The sequence below is a fragment of the Emiliania huxleyi genome, assembly GCF_000372725.1.
Source record: "Emiliania huxleyi CCMP1516 unplaced genomic scaffold EMIHUscaffold_345, whole genome shotgun sequence".
Lineage (NCBI taxonomy): Eukaryota > Haptophyta > Isochrysidales > Noelaerhabdaceae > Emiliania > Emiliania huxleyi.
The window spans coordinates 82291-99373 of record NW_005199402.1 but is presented as its reverse complement, the minus strand read 5'-3'; the positions used below and the strand labels follow the sequence as shown (position 1 = coordinate 99373).

General features: G+C 62.8%; 6 protein-coding genes across 6 annotated transcripts in view; 3 read left to right on the top strand and 3 right to left on the bottom strand.

The window, feature by feature from the left end:
- Positions 1-18: 18 nt before the first annotated feature.
- Positions 19-360, bottom strand: EMIHUDRAFT_241903 (3-oxoacid CoA-transferase; the record flags this gene model as incomplete). The annotated part of the gene is made up of 2 exons (XM_005773128.1): positions 19-232; positions 302-360. Coding segments are annotated over 2 exons (273 nt in total), but the record flags the coding sequence as incomplete, so codon positions are not given.
- A 1769-nt stretch (positions 361-2129) lies between these two features.
- EMIHUDRAFT_241900 (hypothetical protein) lies at positions 2130-2642 on the bottom strand (the record flags this gene model as incomplete). Its single annotated transcript, XM_005773127.1, has 3 exons — positions 2130-2161; positions 2263-2315; positions 2488-2642. 3 exons carry the CDS (start codon positions 2640-2642, stop codon positions 2130-2132), a joined length of 240 nt encoding a protein of 79 aa, XP_005773184.1.
- An 83-nt stretch (positions 2643-2725) lies between these two features.
- Positions 2726-4186, top strand: EMIHUDRAFT_241899 (hypothetical protein; the record flags this gene model as incomplete). The annotated part of the gene is made up of 5 exons (XM_005773126.1): positions 2726-3089; positions 3198-3294; positions 3463-3543; positions 3874-3923; positions 4098-4186. 5 exons carry the CDS (start codon positions 2726-2728, stop codon positions 4184-4186), a joined length of 681 nt encoding a protein of 226 aa, XP_005773183.1.
- Positions 4187-5111: 925 nt separating this feature from the next.
- On the top strand, positions 5112-9189 carry AMI2 (formamidase). The gene is made up of 7 exons (XM_005773125.1): positions 5112-5282; positions 7127-7194; positions 7267-7326; positions 7397-7689; positions 7758-8059; positions 8134-8295; positions 8364-9189. Exons 1-7 carry the CDS (start codon positions 5144-5146, stop codon positions 8696-8698), a joined length of 1359 nt encoding a protein of 452 aa, XP_005773182.1. The 5' UTR covers positions 5112-5143; the 3' UTR covers positions 8699-9189.
- Positions 9190-12237: 3048 nt separating this feature from the next.
- On the top strand, positions 12238-13459 carry EMIHUDRAFT_444641 (hypothetical protein). Its single transcript, XM_005773124.1, has one exon. The coding sequence runs from the start codon at positions 12358-12360 to the stop codon at positions 13330-13332; it is 975 nt and encodes a 324-aa protein (XP_005773181.1). The 5' UTR covers positions 12238-12357; the 3' UTR covers positions 13333-13459.
- A 2740-nt stretch (positions 13460-16199) lies between these two features.
- The window catches only part of EMIHUDRAFT_469924 (hypothetical protein), a gene marked incomplete at its 5' end in the record, with an annotated part of 4112 nt that continues 3228 nt past the window's right edge, over positions 16200-17083 (bottom strand). Inside the window, 3 exons of the mRNA XM_005773123.1 lie at positions 16200-16613; positions 16688-16733; positions 16803-16905. Coding sequence (XP_005773180.1) covers positions 16471-16613; positions 16688-16733; positions 16803-16905 — 292 coding nt within the window. The 3' untranslated portion in view covers positions 16200-16470. The remainder of the gene's footprint in view (positions 16614-16687; positions 16734-16802; positions 16906-17083) is intronic.

Genomic DNA, 17083 nt, shown 5'->3' with positions numbered 1-17083 from the left:
CCCGACGTACGCCGAGACCACCTTTGCGATCTGCCTTGTCTGGAAGAGCAGCCCGAGCCCGCGCTCACTCGTGCCCACGTTGGAGCTGACGACGGTGAGTCCACCGCAAGCGCGGTCGCGCAGCGCAGTTATCAAGTTCTCCGGCACGCCGGAGAGGCCAAAGCCGCCCACCAGCAGTGTGGCGCCGGCCGGCACGTCGGCAACCGCCTCGCTCGCAGAGCCGACGACCTTGCTGCTCAAGGGTCGCTGCGGCCTCGTGTGTAGCCGCTGGAGCAGGCAAGAAGAACGGAGCAGCCTACACCGCATTGTTGGATGGCTGCCTTCGTGGCCAGAAAGCAAAAGAATTCTAAGCACCGGCATGGCAGTGCCCCTGATCAGGGTGGGCGACGGCTAGCGCATCACACACCTCTCCTTAAAATCCCTGTGTGGTGGCGGCGTGCCGTCCTCCCATCCCTCCCTCGGCTTGTCTGTTTTCTTTCTTTCTTTTAGCGCCCCTGATCGTCCCTCCAAAATCCTGCTCGTGCAGGTGGGGACCCTCCTCCTCCTTTATCTGCTATCTCGTTTGGATTGCGTTTTTTGTTTCTTTCTTTCTTTTTACCATTGCACGGGGCACAGCACAGGCGTATTCTAGAGGGGGGGAAGAAACGGGGAGTGAGGGCCCCCGCCACGAGAAGTGCGTTTTGGGGATGCAGAGCGTGCAAGGTGGCTAAGGTAGGGATGAAGCCGCAAAAGAGGCGCGTGAGGCAAGAAGGAGAAACGGGGAAGACAGAGAGCCACCAGCCACCACAGGCGTCGTTGGCGCACATACTGAGCGGCAGCTGCGCTGGAAACAAGGAAGAGGCGCGTTTCATGCGGAAGGTCGAGAAACACACGGCGAGGGCGAGGGCGACAGCAAGAGTCGAACGGGCGGCGCCTGATTCAAAAGACACAGCCACATTCCTGAGACGCGCGAGGGCAGTCTCCTTAAAGGCAATGGGGTCTAGATTTGGAGCGCTTGCCGGAGAGGAGTACGACAAAATAGCGCCCGTGATTGCCTGCACGCTGCCCGCACTCATGGACTCCATACCCGAAAGGAAGAGAGAGGAGCTAGCAGGAGAGGTGACGAGGGAACTGCAGGTAGTGGGGAAGGCAGCTTCGATCGCCATCCAGACATGGGTACGAAACAACGACGGCAAACCTGGCGTCGTTCTCCCTACACAAGCAGAAAGGGCGGGGCGTCAGAGCCGGCCGGGCGGAGCGGGCGGAGCGGCGTACTTGGCGTGAGCACGCCTCGATTTTCGGTGCCCGTGATTCACAGGTGTGATCACAAAGGATAGCTGTATCTGCTCATTTTTTGAACAGGGTTCCTAGAAGATCTCGGTGTCGAAACACCGCTCTGACAGCGCTCAACAGCTGTGAAGGGAAAAGTAGTAAGGTGCCCGTGGTTCAGGAGGTCGTTGACCAAAAGTAATCATCATGGTAGAGAGAGTATGATCATCCCTTTCTTGGGTTGACTGATCTGTTTTCTTTCTTTTTAGAGAGAGAGAGAGAGAGCCCTTGGCACCGTGGGTGCTGGGGGAGGGCGACAGGGGGGACCGTGGCCCTGAGTGATGTGTATGCCCACTTGGTGTGAGAGAGATTTTTTGAGAGAGAGAGAGCTGTTGTTTGATTTTTTAGCAATATCAAACAACTCTAAGTTGTTGCAGGGTGTGTGGCAGCCCAGCTGGCTGTCTGTCTTGTGAGCTTGTGTGTGTCTGTGTGTCGCTCGAGCGTGTCGTCGTCATCTGTCTCGCGTCCACCCATACCGCGCTGGTGTCCAGTCCGAGCCTGACTGTTCTTCACCTACATACATACATACATACATACATACATACATACACACATACATACATACATACATTTGCATAGAGAGAGGGCGCTCCGTCCGAGCCCTCCCCGCTCTTGCACAGGAGGAAAATGGAAAATTAATCAGATGGAAGCAGGAAGCTTCCATCCCGGCTGTGGTTCGACTCCACACATGAGCCGATGGGTGAAGGGGAGGGCGCGTGGTGGCGCTGGCCTGGAATTCTGAAGCTCACCCATTGAGGAAGTGAGGTACTGCTCCGCCCACCCTGATCCTGCTGAACAAGCTCCTCTTGTAGCTCGATCGGTCACACCGCCACCAGCCCACCACCGCCGACGTCTCCCACCCAGTGAGACGATGGAGAGGGGGGACGACACTGCTTCTGCAGCGTGCACCTCGATCCTGTACCGTGTTTGTTATGACCCCCCCCATGAACACACCAGCGAGGGAGGGCGAGACGATCGAGGGGTCCCCGTACCACGCGGAATCGACCCTATCCAGTGCTCAAGTGCTCAAGAGAGGGGGGGGGGGGGCGAGCGATGAGAGAGAGAGAGAGAGAGAGAGAGAGAGGGGGGGGGGGGGGGGGAAACTCCGAAGATAAGGGGAAGGCCGGAGCGGCCCCACACTGCTCGGAACCCCCAATTCGTTGGCCGTGAGAGAGGCACCAGCTGGAGGCGGCGGCGGAGAGCCGCGCGCCGTTCTCGTCGACCGAGACGCCCTCGAAGACGAAGTACTCCGAGTAGCGGGGCTCCATGGGGCCGATCTCAAAGATCGGGTTGACGCTGAGCGGCGACGGGCCGACGACGGGCAGCAGCTTCATCCCGCCCTTGATGACGGTGAGCTTGAGGTCGAGGAAGCCTGTTCACAGCTGGCGGCGTGAAGAGACGCCGTGCACACATACACATGTGCAAGCGTGGCCTCGTGTGTGTGCTGCTTGCCGCTGCCTCCGCTCTGCCCTCGGACCCAGAGGGCTGGGGACAGCAAGGGCCGGACGACATTCTTGTTCCGATCGCGCCCGAAAAGGAGTCGCGCAGCTACGAGAAGGAGTGGTACCCGGGCAAGCACCTCTCGCGACCGGGCTGGTTCCCCGGCAAGGCGGTCGACGAAGAGGTGGTCAAGATGCTCCCCGACGGAGACCGCGATGGCACGCCCGACAGTATTGATCAAGTACAGCATCGCGCGTCGCCCGCAGCGAAGCACTTCATGGAGCACTCGGCGCTCGGCATGCTCATTATTTGTACTTTTGAGGCGGACGAGGCGGTGCCCGGTGCGGCTCGCCCGCGGCACGTCACCTGTCTCACCCCCCTACCCTTGCGCCTGAGCTGTCAACCCTCACCGCACTCGCCATCCCCCCTCAATCATGAATGGCGAGTAGGGCCGGTCGCGGCGGCAAAGGAGGCGGTGCTCCCCGCGAGCCGCGAAGTGGTCTGCACTTTGAGCGTGTCATCAAAGCCAGTTACGTGGCTCTGCGGGTGCGCACGGCCGGCCCTGACATGGCCGCGTGTGTGAGTGTGTGTGGAGACTGGTGTGGAGTCCCGCAGACGCACATGAATCTCTCCCCTCGCTGCGCTTACATTGTGCCGCTCATCCCCTTGTCCTCTCACCGATGTTTTCGCCCTCCCTGTGCACTCCTCTTGCAGGCTCCTCGCCGCCGCCCTCGTCCTGGTGCTCTTCTACCCGCCGCGCGCGTACCTCCGCGCGGCAGACGCGGCGCGCTTTAGGTCGGCGCGGTCTGTCAAGGAGGGCGACATGCTGTGAGCGGTCATGTGGGCTGGTATAGGTAGTGTGTAGCATGAGCGCGCATGTGTCCATGTCCATGTCCATGTCCATGTATCATGGCATGAATGTGTGTTGGGGGGGAGCCCTATGTGCATGTCAGAGTGCTCGACCACAACGTAGTAATGCTAATGGTACGCTTTAGGAGAGAATAGCGTGTGTGAAATAACCCCACGCGCCACGGCGCCACGGCCCTGGCCCACGCCCCCAGCCCCCACCGCCACCCCCACTGCCCACATCCCTGCCGCGGCGGCCTGGCTCGCTGTCTCTTGCAGGACCAACAGTGCGTCCTGCGTCCTGCGTCCAGCTGAATCGCCCGCCGCAGGTGGCGGGGTCGCGAATTCTTTACGCCGCCGCCGGGCTCCGAGACTTGCGTTGGGACGTGGGCGGCTGGAATCGCGAGCCCAGAAAGATGATGCTAGTACGACTCGGACAGGGACACGGCCATATGGAGATATCCAGGATGAGGCTTTCCGGGCCTGCCGCGCGTCCGGCTTAGGCGAGCAGTTCAAGGCTGCGGTGGAGGACGACAGGACGAGGGCACCCCTTCGGCGAGTGTGGCTCGACGAGCTACCGTTCGAGAGGTAGCTGCGGCTACCGCCCGGCTGCTCAAGCACCACACGCGCTCCGGCGCGTGGGTCGAGATCACGCCCGGCTTGAAAGTGCCTCACACACACAGCACACAGCACACACAGGCCTTATTGCAACACACACACAGGATGTCGCGCACCGCCTCCGCCTCGCGGGGCGCATGGCGGGCGTCTCGGGATCCAGCCTAGGCGATCCAGCGCCACAGAGGACAGCTTCCCAGTAGCAATCTTGTAGTGTCGGTCGGCGCGGAGGTGAGAGCGTTTGGCGGAGCGGAGGCGGAGCAGCTGGGCTCTCCCCTGCCAAGATTGCTCAGGCTTTGCGCAAGAAAAGAATTTTACAACAAAACTCCCTCGCACACACTAGGGACGGGACTGCGGCGCGCACTGGCACTAACAAGGTACACCTGTGCAAGAAAAGAATTTTACAACAAAACTCCCTCGCACACACTAGCGACTAGGCACGGGACTGCGGCGCGCACTGGCACTAACAAGGTACACCTGCGCAAGAAAAGAATTTTACAACAAAACTCCCTCGCACACACTAGCGACTAGGCACGGGACTGCGGCGCGCACTGGCACTAACAAGGTACACCTGCGCAAGAAAAGAATTTTACAACAAAACTCCCTCGCACACACTAGCGACTAGGCACGGGACTGCGGCGCGCACTGGCACTAGCACAGGTACACCACGGGAGCCGCCTACGTACGCGGCGACTCCTGCCTGCGAGGACGGCGAGGCACCTAGCTCCGTGCACTCGACCGCCCTCGCCGCAGGCAAGCTCATTCACAATCTGCTCTGCGATGGCCGTGTGAGAATGTCTGAGATACGCTGCTTCTGCAGCCCTAGCCAATTCTTGGTGGACCAAGTCAGTAGAAAAAAGACGCCCGCACGATGGCCTCCGATGTACCCCCCCAGTTGTGTGTCGCACAAAGCCATCGCTCAACCCGCTTTGAGATGCCCAAGACGCTCCTCTCCGTGAACCCGAAGAAGCTCCCGTGGGAGCAGGACCCTCCCGTGCACAACCGCTGGCACCCGGACATCCCGCCAACCGCCACGGTCGCGGAGGGCGACGTCTTCCGCGTCGAAACAATCGGTGACGAGAGACGGGGTGCACCGCGCTGTACTACTAAAACCTCCACCCACACTTCATAAGGTGCTCACCTCAACACCTTGGGTGCAGTCCCTCTGACCCTACCCCCCGGTGCCGGTGTGGGCGCTGGCCGGCACACTTAGGTAGAGGTACAGTAAGGTACAGACATTGGGCCACTTACCTAAGGTGGAGGTGTATAGGACACCGCGCGCTACCTCGGTAAAGGTACGGGTGAGGTATGGGGGGGGCGCCTCGCCGGACACACGCTCGCCCCTCCCGACGGCCCCGCCCGACACGCGCTACTCACTCATGCAGCATATGGCGTGTTCTGTGGAGAACACCGGCGCTCTGGAGCAGTGACATGTCGACGTCACGGAGCGGGTCGGCGGAGGGTGAGTCGGAGGTCGACGGGCGGGCCGAGCCCGAGCGCCGAGGATGGCGCAGCCGAAGCGGCAGCGTCGGAGCTCGATGGGTCCGGCGAGGTGGAGGAAGGTGCAGCCGAGGGGGCGGAGACGTTGCCGTGCTTCAGCATGTAGCGCGCGCGATGATCGCCTCCTCGGTGGGCCGCAACCACAGGTACTCCTAGTTGTTGTGCACCTTGACGATCTGCCGCAGGCTGCGGGAAGTGCTTGCCCGGGACGTCTCCACCTTGACGGCCCTCGAGACTGTCAGCGGGCCCGGGTACTGCTTGATCACGTCCATGCCCAGGGTCTGGAGCGTCGTGTTCTGCGTGGAGGAGGGCTTCTTGGGCGCGCCATGAGAGGTTGTTGTGTTTCGCGCGACGGGCCCTTATTCGCGCGCACCGCCGGTGTGAACGTCTCGAGAGTACCCCAGGTGCCGGTGTGGACATGTGGAGGGTACCTCGGTATAAGGTGTGCTAAGGTAGCACTCACTCACACACCTAGGTAGCAGGTGTGGGCGCTGCGCGCCTACCACTGTGTCGGTACAAGGTGTACACCTGCACCTTATGAAGCGTGGACCTCCACCCCGTCCTGCGGTCCTGCGTCCAGCTGAATCGCCCGCCGCAGGGTGGCGGGGTCGCGAATTCTTTACGCCGCCGCCGGGCTCCGAGACTTGCGTTGGGACGTGGGCGGCTGGAATCGCGAGCCCAGAAAGATGATGCTAGTACGACTCGGACAGGGACACGGCCATATGGAGATATCCAGGATGAGGCTTTCCGGGCCTGCCGCGCGTCTGGCTTAGGCGAGCAGTTCAAGGCTGCGGTGGAGGACGACAGGACGAGGGCACCCCTTCGGCGAGTGTGGCTCGACGAGCTACCGTTCGAGAGGTAGCTGCGGCTACCGCCCGGCTGCTCAAGCACCACACGCGCTCCGGCGCGTGGGTCGAGATCACGCCCGGCTTAAAAGTGCCTCACACACACAGCACACAGCACACACACACAGGCCTTATTGCACTCGACCGCCGTGCACTCGACCGCCCTCGCCGCAGGCAAGCTCATTCACAATCTGCTCTGCGATGGCCGTGTGAGAATGTCTGAGATACGCTGCTTCTGCAGCCCTAGCCAATTCTTGGTGGACCAAGTCAGTAGAAAAAAGACGCCCGCACGATGGCCTCCGATGTACCCCCCCAGTTGTGTGTCGCACAAAGCCATCGCTCAACCCGCTTTGAGATGCCCAAGACGCTCCTCTCCGTGAACCCGAAGAAGCTCCCGTGGGAGCAGGACCCTCCCGTGCACAACCGCTGGCACCCGGACATCCCGCCAACCGCCACGGTCGCGGAGGGCGACGTCTTCCGCGTCGAAACAATCGGTGACGAGAGACGGGGTGCACCGCGCTGTGTTTCCTGAGCCTCGCCCCGACTGCCCGTTGCTCTCCCCGATTTGACAGACTGGACCGGCGGCCAAATCAAAAATGACGACTCCGCCGACGACGTCAAGCACGTCGACCTGACGCAGGCGCGAGTTTGCGGCGCCGATCCCCTCTCTGCGCCCCCCCAGCCCTGCCTGAAGGGCGAATCATCGCCGCAGGTGCACTACCTGAGCGGGCCGATCTGCGTGCCCACCGCCCAGCCGGGCGACCTCCTCAAGGTCGCACGCCACCACGCCTCCCTTTCTCGGTGCACACGCCCCGCGCGCTGATTGCACTCGACTGCCGCAGGTCGAGATCCTGGACGTGGGCCCGCTGGCGGGCGACGAGTGGGGCTTCACCGGCACCTTCCACAAGGACAACGGCGGAGGCTTCCTCACGGACCACTACCCGGAGGCGACCAAGGCTTGCTGGGACTTCGAGGGCGTCTACGCCCAGTCGCGCCACATCCCCGGCGTCAGATTCGCGGGCCTCATCCACCCGGGCCTGATCGGGACCGCGCCGTCGCAAGAGCTGCTCGACATGTGGAACTCGCGGGAGTCCGCGCTCCAGTCGACGGTCGATACGCCGAAGATGACCACGACGTGCGCGCGCGCGCGCCCGCTCTCGCGCTCGCACCGTGGGCTCTCCTCACGGCCGCAGCTGTGAGTAGGTGCGCGCACATGCACACGCGCCCGCTCGCCACCTGGCCGAACCCGACGGGCGCGATGCTGGGCAAGGTCGGCCACTTCAAGCACGGCCCCAAGGAGGCGGGTTGGGAGAGGATCGCGGGCGAGGCTGCGCGCACCGTGCCGGGCCGCGAGAACGGCGGCAACTGCGACATCAAGAACCTGTCGCGCGGGTGCTCCCTCTACCTCCCCGTGTTTGTGCCCGGCGCTAACCTCTCGATGGGAGACATGCACTTCTCGCAGGGCGACGGCGAGGTGTCCTTCTGCGGCGCCATCGAGATGAGCGGCGCCGTCGACCTCGAGCTGACTGCACAGCCACGTCTGTGCACGGCGTCTCTTCACGCCGCCAGCTGTGAACAGGCTTCCTCGACCTCAAGCTCACCGTCATCAAGGGCGGGATGAAGCTGCTGCCCGTCGTCGGCCCGTCGCCGCTCAGCGTCAACCCGATCTTTGAGATCGGCCCCATGGAGCCCCGCTACTCGGAGTACTTCGTCTTCGAGGGCGTCTCGGTCGACGAGAACGGCGCGCGGCTCTCCGCCGCCGCCTCCAGCTGGTGCCTCTCTCACGGCCAACGAATTACGAGTACTCAGGCGTGCAGCACTTCCTCGACGCGACGCTCGCGTACAAGCGCGCCGTCCTCAACTGCATCAAGTACCTCGCCAACTTTGGCTACACCGAGGAGCAGATCTACCTCCTCCTCTCCTGCTGCCCGTGCGAGGGGCGCATCTCCGGCATCGTCGACGTGCCGAACGCCGTCGCCACGCTGGCGATCCCACTCGCGATCTTCGACCGCGACGTCCGCCCCAAGGCTGGCGACGCGCTCGAGGCGCTGGCAAAGGGCATCACCATCAAGAAGGTCTTTCCGGACTGCGCCCACGAGTCGACGCCGGACACCGCGCCCGCGCCCCTCGACCCGCGCCTGTAGAGGCCGACTGCGCCAAGGCGCCCGCTCCCGGGCTGCCCCGGGAGCCGCTCCCGAGGGGCCGCAGCGGACGGCGCGCGCGCGGCTCCCTCTTCTCTTCTTCTCGCTGGCGCTCCTGGCGGGGCGCCGGCCGGTGTACAGGCATGCGATTCGGGGCGGGTAGGGTATGGCCAAACCTCAAAGATGAGGTTTGACAGAGGCTGGGCGGAGAGAGCAGCGTCGACGACGCCTCGGGCGGCGCGGCGTAGGGCCCGCGAGATGAGGTTTGATAGGACGACGCGCGGCTCTCCACGCTCACGGTCACGCTGATCTCCCCGAGTACGGAGGCGAGGGAGAGAGGCGAGTACGTTATCGGTGTACCATGTGATAGCGCCTACGCGCTACGGGCGGCAGCCACAGAGGCAGAGCGACGCGGGTTGGGGGCGCGAAATCTCTTTTCGGGTTGTGTCTCGTTTTCGCGGGCTTCTCGGCCCTCGAAAAGCTGTGTCAAACACGTTAACTTTTTGGGCCTAACAGTTGCACACTACTCTATTGTTAGCTGAAATCCTCAACGTTGTTCAAGTGTTCTCCCCAGCCCAAGCTGTTACTGTTTGTTACTGTTGTTACTCTTGTTCAGTGGTCAGCAAGCAGAAAATGCCAAAAAACCCGGGTAATACCCGAAAATACCCGGGGGTTTCCAGGTATTTTCGGGTATTACCCGGGGCCCTCGCGAGATCGCCGCGCGCTCTCGCGTCTCGGCGTCGCTACACGTATACCGCTCTCGCTCGAACTCTCGACTCCCATCTCTTCTAGGAGTCGCTCTAGCCTTTAGGTGTGGCTCCCCCGAGGCTGCCGTGGTGGTTATGTGTCCGACGCTCCGACCGTGCCGTGCCAGCGCTCCGTCCGTACGCATTTATGTGCGGGGGAGCGGGAGGCGCCAGGGAGAGAGTCTGTCTCGCGTGATGCCAAACAAACTGCAAAAACTTCGGGTTCGTAGAAACATATGTTCGAGTAAGAATCGGGTCGCTCCTCATACCCCTGTCAGCAGTCCTCCTACGGGAATGTACGTAAGAGCTACATACGCTGAGAGAGTGAGAGAGACAAGTTCGCCTTCGGCAACACCGAAGAGCGCGCCCGCCTTGCAACATGGGCTGCAAGCAACGCGGGTTCCGTGGTCAACGGGCGTTCGACCACACCACCGGCCAAGGCTACGTCAAGTCACAGCGTGGCCACTACCATGACGGGATCTTCGGTAAACGAAACAAGGTCAACCTGCTTCTTCAGCTGCAACACACAAATACGGCCGCCGGGGACCGATCGGCCGAGACGGCGAGCGCATGACCAGGGGAGCTGGCAGACTGTCCTCACGGACCAAGACACATAGCTGAGAGGGCACCTCCGACGCTCAGCCACCAGTAGCAGTGTATCTCTCAGCTGAGCCTGGAGTTGAGGCTCGGGCCGTCACGGGAGGGGAGCACGGTTTCATCGGAACTGTCGCGCAGACAGGAGCGGCAGCACGCGCCAGCGCGGTGGCAGGGGTCGAGTTGCGATGGCCTATGCGTTGAACAGAGGAGTACTGGCTCCTCTCTGCCTAGAGTTTGTGCAGTGGCAGTGTGGAGCCGCGGCATGCCGCCCGCTCAGACCAGCCGCAGTGACTGCGCCGCGAGCGCCGCGAGCGTGTCCAGGCTGACAGACAGGCGCAGGCAGCGAGGGCCGAGCGCAGGCGCAGCGGCGCACGCAGCGAGGCACCTGTCAAGCAAGATCCGCACGCCGGGAGCGTCGCTCGGCGTTCGTTCAATTGAGGCGCGCCAGATCCTCGCGAGATTCTCTGATGACGCAAGCTTTCCTACATATCTATTTTTGTACTCTCTGCTGTACTTTGGGGACGTTATATATTGTAAGTACCCGTCCTCAAAGTACAGAAGAGAGTACAGATTTCCCCTCTGCGAAGCCTGCCTTTACATAGTAAAAAAGAAAAGCAGCGCTTTTCCCCTCTTCACGCCCTCACACAGGCCAAAGTTGGACCCGCGCGAGATCGCCCCCTCGCGCCGTCCGTCGGGCCCGAGCTGTATGTCTGTGCCAGAGGCCTCTCCCGCCCATCGATCGCCTCTGGGCTGACTCGTGCGAGCGGTTCTCCGTGTATCGATGGTGGCCAGTAGCCGGCACTGGTTTGCCGGAGGTTGCAGCACACGATGGCTGTGACGCGACAGATACCCCTCGGTGCTGCTGAGCGGGTGCCCGACGCGTGTGCGTGGACGAATTCGACCCGCGAGGAATCATTCGAGCCGTTGGTAGCGCACCACCTCCGACTGGACACGTCATCTGGCCCTGCGTTGAGGCTGCTGCGCACGCATACCGCCAGGGTGCTCACCACGCAGATGCCAGAGACGCGCCGATTGCGGCTGCCTCGCTTGCACACGTGTCCACAGACCTCTCCGGTTGACCACTCGGAGATCGGCAAGGCGCGAATTCGCATTTCGGTTCTTCCTCAGAGACAGAAGGCCCACTCGGCATGCTGCGAGGCAACGCCATCATGTGGCATAAAAGTGCATTCCCTGCCACAGAGAGCCACTCGGTGCAGCCGCGCAGCGGGCTCGTGGCATCACCCGTTCCATGTGGAGTGCACGAGGTGCTCGGCGACGGGTGCAGCCCTGATGCGAGTCGTGCTGGCATGCTTACGCTGTGCGCCAAAGGCTCGCCACCGCCAGGGTCACAAACCTGATCCGCAACGCGATTGTGGCCCTGGTAGGGTGGCTTCCTCGATGGCTTGTGACCACGGCGAGCGAACATTTAGCGACCGGCTGCGCAGCCCGACGCCGACTTGGCTCACGGGACCCACAAAGCAGCTATCGCGCAGCGCCCGTCGCTGCACGTAGACACTAAACACTACACTCCTCTCCTTAAAATCCCTGTGTGGTGGCGGCGTGCCGTCCTCCCATCCCTCCCTTGGCTTGTCTGTTTTCTTTCTTTTTTCCCCACCGCCCCACAGCGCACCACACACCTCTCCTTAAAATCCCTGTGTGGTGGCGGCGTGCCGTCCTCCCATCCCTCCCTTGGGTTGTCTGTTTTCTTTCTTTCTTTCTTTTCCCCACCGCCCCGACCCCCCCACTCCCTTGCTCCCCTCCCCCCCTCGGGAGGGCCGAACTGAGGCGCCCGAGGGGACCCCGCAATTCCCTTCCCCCCTCGGAGGGCCGGACTGAGGCGTCGAGGGCCCCACTCTTTCCCTCGCATAGCGGCCACTCTTCGGATCGCTGGTCGAGCGACCCGGGGGATGCCCCGCGCGCCTGACCCAGGCGCGAGAAACGAATCTGCGAGGCGTGGCCGCTCACATGCGGCCCGATGGGGAGGAGGGGAAGACGTAGGGCGTGCTTGCGCGCCTTTCCGAGGCCCCTCCAACCCACCCGCGCTAGGTCTCGGGGGACGAAGGGGTCACACCCGACGACCTCGGGAACTAGCCGGGGCAGTCGGAGAAGGGGCAACTCCGTGCACTGACGGTCGGCCGTCAGAAAACACGCCTCCGTGGCTCGGGTTACACCAATCCTCGCTACCCAACGCGGCCAAAGGATATCCACCTCGAGAACCTCGAGAGAGAGGCGTGGCTCTACCCGGTACCAGGGCGTCTACTCGCCCCCGCCAGCCTGAGAACAGCCAGTCAGCCTTCGAGGGGGACACCGACGACCATAATGCTCCCGCGATCCCTCCTCCTCCTCTCTCTCGCCTCGGCGGACGCGTTCGCCGCCGCTCGTCCGCACCTGGGGCTGCCTCCTCGCCCAGCAGCGCGGCCGGTGCACGTTCTGCGGGGTGGAGGCGCCGCGCTCCAGGCTTCGCTGGCGGGCGCTCTCGCGGGCGGCATGGCCCTCCCGACCGCCACGGGCATCGCCGCCGCGTGCGGCACGCTCTGCTACATCCGACAGGCTTATATCTTTTCTCTGTCGTACGGCCTCTCGATGCTCGGCATCGGCGGCGCCGTGCTGCTAGCGGCTCCAGCGCCGCGCTCACCGCTACTCGCGGCCCACGCTGGCCTGGTTGCTGCGTACGGCGCCCGCCTCTTCGCCTTCCTGCTGTGGCGCCAGAAATTCCAGCCCGCGTACGACGGCGAGGCGCGCCTCAAGCCGCTCGACAAGACGCCCCGCCTGCAGCGCACGCCCATCCTGCTGAGCACCGCGCTCTTCTACTCGCTGCTCGCGTCGCCGCTCCTCTTCCACCTCCAGGCGGCCCCGCTCGCCGGCGCCTCCGCCGCCGTCGCTGGCGTCTCGGCCGCGGGAGCCGCCGTCGCTGCGGCCGGCCTCGTGTACGAGGCGGTGGCGGACCAGCAAAAGTCGCGCTTCAAGATGGCGCTGCGGGCGGGCGGCGCCAAGGACAGGCTCTACATGGGAGGGCTCTACGCGCAGAGCCGGCACGCAAACTACCTTGGCGAGCTGGTCTTCTGGACCGGCTCCTTTCTCGCGGGCGCGCCATCCATCGCGGCCGCCGCCGGCCTTCCGCTGTGGGCGCGTGCGCTGCGTCTGGTCGCCGCGTCGCTTGGCCTCGCCGGCATCTTCTTCATCATGACATCGGCGACCAAGCGGCTGGAGGGCAAGCAGCGCGAGAAGTACGGTGCCGAGGCGGAGTACGCCGAGTACCTCGCGAGCACGAACGCGCTGCTGCCAAAGTTCTGAGGGGGGGGAAGGAGGGTGCTGCACACACGAATTTCCGAATATTGTCTTCCATGGTGCATGGACTCTAGATCTGTTGACTGTGCACTGTTCAAATTAGTTTGTGCGCGGCATATTTTGATTTTTGTGCACGGCTACGGCAACGGGCCCTGCGAGTGCGACACGCCGGACGCGCGTAGTGAGCCGTCCTCTTCACGCACATCTCACCTTAGGGTACCCCTAGGCTTAAAAGGGTGGGCCCTGGGGCGCCTGCGGCTTAAACGGCTTAAAACCGGCCTAGGCCGGTTTTAAGAGCTGCTGGGCCGCCGATTCCTTAAACGGTCTTAAACGCTTAAACGCTGCGGGAGAGCTCCCGAGGTCGATGGTCCGGGAGGCTCCCCAGTAGACGCCGGAGGCCGGGGGAAGCTGGCTACAGTCAGCTGGCACGCGTCCCCTATGCGAGTATGGCTCCTGCCAGCTTAGGGGACCCCTAGGGTTCTGAGGGCCGGATTTTTTTAAGACCTTTTAAGAGATTGGCGGCTCCAGAGCCGCCTCGGTGCGTTTAAGAGATTGGGCCCATGCTGCCGCTCCCATTTAAGAGACCATTTAAGAGAATCGCACACCGCGCCCAACCTGAGCCATTTGAGCCATTTAGAGCGTTTAAGCGCGGGGAGGCTGGCGGGCGGGCGGGCGAGCGAGCGGGCGGGCGGGCGGCAGAGAGAAGCGCTCTCGGGGCCGAGCGAAGAGCTTTCGCCGCCCGTCGGCAAGTTTTGAGTATAGACCATTCATGGTGTGATCGCGTTTAAGGGCGCGGGGAGGCTGCCGAGTCGTTTGACCGTTTAAGACCGTTTAAGGAATCGGCGGCCCAGCAGCTCTTAAAACTTGCCTAGGCAAGTTTTAAGCCGTTTAAGCCGCAGGCGCCCCAGGGCCCACCCTTTTAAGCCTAGGGGTCCCCTAAGCCTGCCAGTGCACCAGACTTACAGATGTGTCTTCAGAGGCGGGTTTGTGCCTAATAACGGCAGTATTGGAGAAAACGGCGCGGAACGCAGCCTCCGCGCAGCGACGCGTGCCGGTGAGGCCGATTTTCTTAAACGGTCTTAAAAGAGAGACCCCCCGTGCCTGCAATCTCTTAAATGACAATTTGAGCCCCCAAACCTCCTCATTTCTTAAAAGGTCTTAAAAAAATCCGGCCCTCAGAACCCTAGGGGTACCCTAAGCATCTCACATTATATTGAGATTGTTATTCGAATTCCATGTTCATTCTCACAGGACATAAATAAATAAATAAATAAAACGGGCAATTCTCACAGGACACAGCAATTGTCTCCCCCTTTTTTTCACCACCTGAGATCCGGTTGCTTCCCCCAGGATTAGTCTTCTCTGGACTCTGCCTAGCTGCGGGAACACTCTCGGGCGGCCGGGTGGGGCTGCGGCTGGAGCTAGCCTCTGGTGGGGTGGCGCGGGGGCCCCCGGAGGCACCGTGCGCCGCGCCGCAGTGCGGAAACGGGGCCCCGGCTCCACTAGTCTCCACTAGCACCGACTTCCCGATCTAACCTGGTCTAACAGAGGGCAGATTTGGAGAGATCTCGAGGAGTACATACAGATAGACCCTCCAATCACGAGAAACCTCCAACCTGATCGGTCGTACTGACCGCCGACAGATCACTCCAGACAGCAGACAGGCCGACGTCTGCACGCGGCCGGCCGGGCGAGAGGCTTGACACGATCCGACCCTGCGACCCTGACGCTGCTGCTCTAGCTATCAGACATGCACTGCTGACTGCTGCCACAATGTGCGACCGGTGCTGACCCACTCGGCGGCCTTCCCGGTCAGTGGTGAGGCGCAGTCCAGAGCTGTCGATGGCGCGATGGGCGATGCCCGTCACCGCCGTCGCCGTCGCCGCCGCCGCCGCCGCCGCCGCCATCGCCCCCTTCCACTCCAGACCCGTACGAGTCCTTCACCTTTGCGCTGGGCGTGGACACCCGCAACGGTGAAGTTGGCTCTGGAAAGCTCTGCGGAACCACCAATATTATCGCCGACTGAGGTATGGCGTCGCTGACGCGTGCCTCGCCGACTCCACGTGCGTCGCGTTCGGGTATCGCCACACGTGGTCTGGTGGGCTCGTCGGGAGAAAGTGTACGCAGGCGCAGTTCGACGCGCCTATGGATTCGGCCGACTGGGGCATCTACGAGCGCAGTGTTTGATGCTGCCGCTCCTGTGCAGCGACAGCAGAGCGACAGAGAGAGAGGTAAGGTAGGAGGTAAACGTCTCCACACACACACCACGCTCGGCGCACCGCTCGGGACGACGAGCGAGAGTGGTGTGGCACCCAAAGCAGCCGAGGTAGGCGGAGTAGACGGGCGAATACTGGCCGGGAGCTCGCAAGCTCGCGCGTGTGTGTTTCGTCGGTCGGCCGTCCTCTTCACACATCTCACTGAGATTGGTATCTAAATTCCATGTTCACAGCAATTGTCTCCCCTTTGTAGCGGGATCGCCGGCTTGGTCGCCCTGACCACCGCTGCCAGCCGCTGGCGTGACCGCGTCCCTTTTGTCCCTTTTGGTGCCCCTCTTTGCTCCCTTTTCCCTCGCCGCGTAACTTGCGCCCCTTTTGAAAACTTTAATTTGTCTCTTTAGACCCTTTTTTTCACCACCTGGACCCCGAATCTCAGCCCTGCAATTATGACCCCAACTACCCTGACCTGCCCTGCCGTACTACCCTGCCCGCACACTGCCGCACAAGCCACAACTTCCCTGCCCGATCCCCTACCTGCCCCGGGTGTGAAACCCACACTGCCCACCCCTGCCCAAACCACACTGCCGACTCTGCCGAGGGAGGTGTGAATGCCCGCGCTCGCGAGACGCGAGGTCTCGAAGTCGAACACAAACTTCTCCATATACGTATATGAAGTCACAAAAGAACATGTAAAACATGCGCGCGGTGAGGGTGTGTATCAACGAATCATGCCACGTCCCACACGTGTTCGTGTACGTGTTTGTGACGTGTTTGTTGATGTGTGAAAGTTCCGTCGGCGCTGTGAACTGACGGCCGCGGCGGGGGCGGTCTGCGCTTCTTCTCGGAAACAGCCACCAAGTTCGGACAACGCGGGCCGCGAGCGCCTTGGTGTCCATGCTGTGTCTCAGCGCGCACCGAAAGAGCCGCCTCATGTTGCGCGAGGCGCGGCGGCGAGGCGCGCGAAGCGCTGCAGCGCCACCTCGAAGCCCTCCTCCGTCGCCGCAGAGAAGACGCAGCGGAAGAGGCCGGGCTCCTCGGAGCGCATCGACGCGCCCGGCGTGAGGAGGAGGCCTAGAGTACGGGCGAGTCTCACTTGAGATGGACGAGCACCAGCTCCTCTGAGCCGGCCGCGAGGAGGAGGCGGCCGAACTCGTGGATGAGGCGCAGGTAGAGGGCTCGCTCCGCCTCCGCCTGTACCACTCCGACTCGCAGCTTACGACTCTCAGCCACGCGACTCTCACCGCTCACCCTCTGCTCCGCCTCGCGAGCGGGGAGCAGCGCCTCCTCGACCCCGACCGCACCGGCCCACGAGCCGCTGTTCTCGCGCTGCGGCGGCCCGGAGTCGCCGTAGGAGAGGAAGGGCCTGCGGCGGGGGGGTGGGGGGCGGCGGGGGGGCGGCGGTGCGGCGGGCGGGGCGGGTGCTGCGGCGGCAGCGGCGGCGCTCCGGAATGGCGACGCCCCACTCCCTGGTGGCGGCAGCCTCTGTTTGGGATGACAGCGTCCGGCAAGGCGGCGCAGGTGGTTCTGCTGCAGGAAGAGCC

Excerpts from the sequence above, each read along its gene's own strand:
- AMI2 (XM_005773125.1), top strand. The coding sequence starts at position 5,144 with ATGCCCAAGACGCTCCTCTCCGTGAACCCGAAGAAGCTCCCGTGGGAG. Across the intron at positions 7,195-7,266 it reads AGCACGTCGACCTGACGCAG|GTGCACTACCTGAGCGGGCC; the intron begins GCGCGAGTTTGC and ends TCATCGCCGCAG. Across the intron at positions 7,690-7,757 it reads ACGCCGAAGATGACCACGAC|GTGCGCGCACATGCACACGC; the intron begins GTGCGCGCGCGC and ends AGCTGTGAGTAG.
- EMIHUDRAFT_444641 (XM_005773124.1), top strand. The coding sequence starts at position 12,358 with ATGCTCCCGCGATCCCTCCTCCTCCTCTCTCTCGCCTCGGCGGACGCG.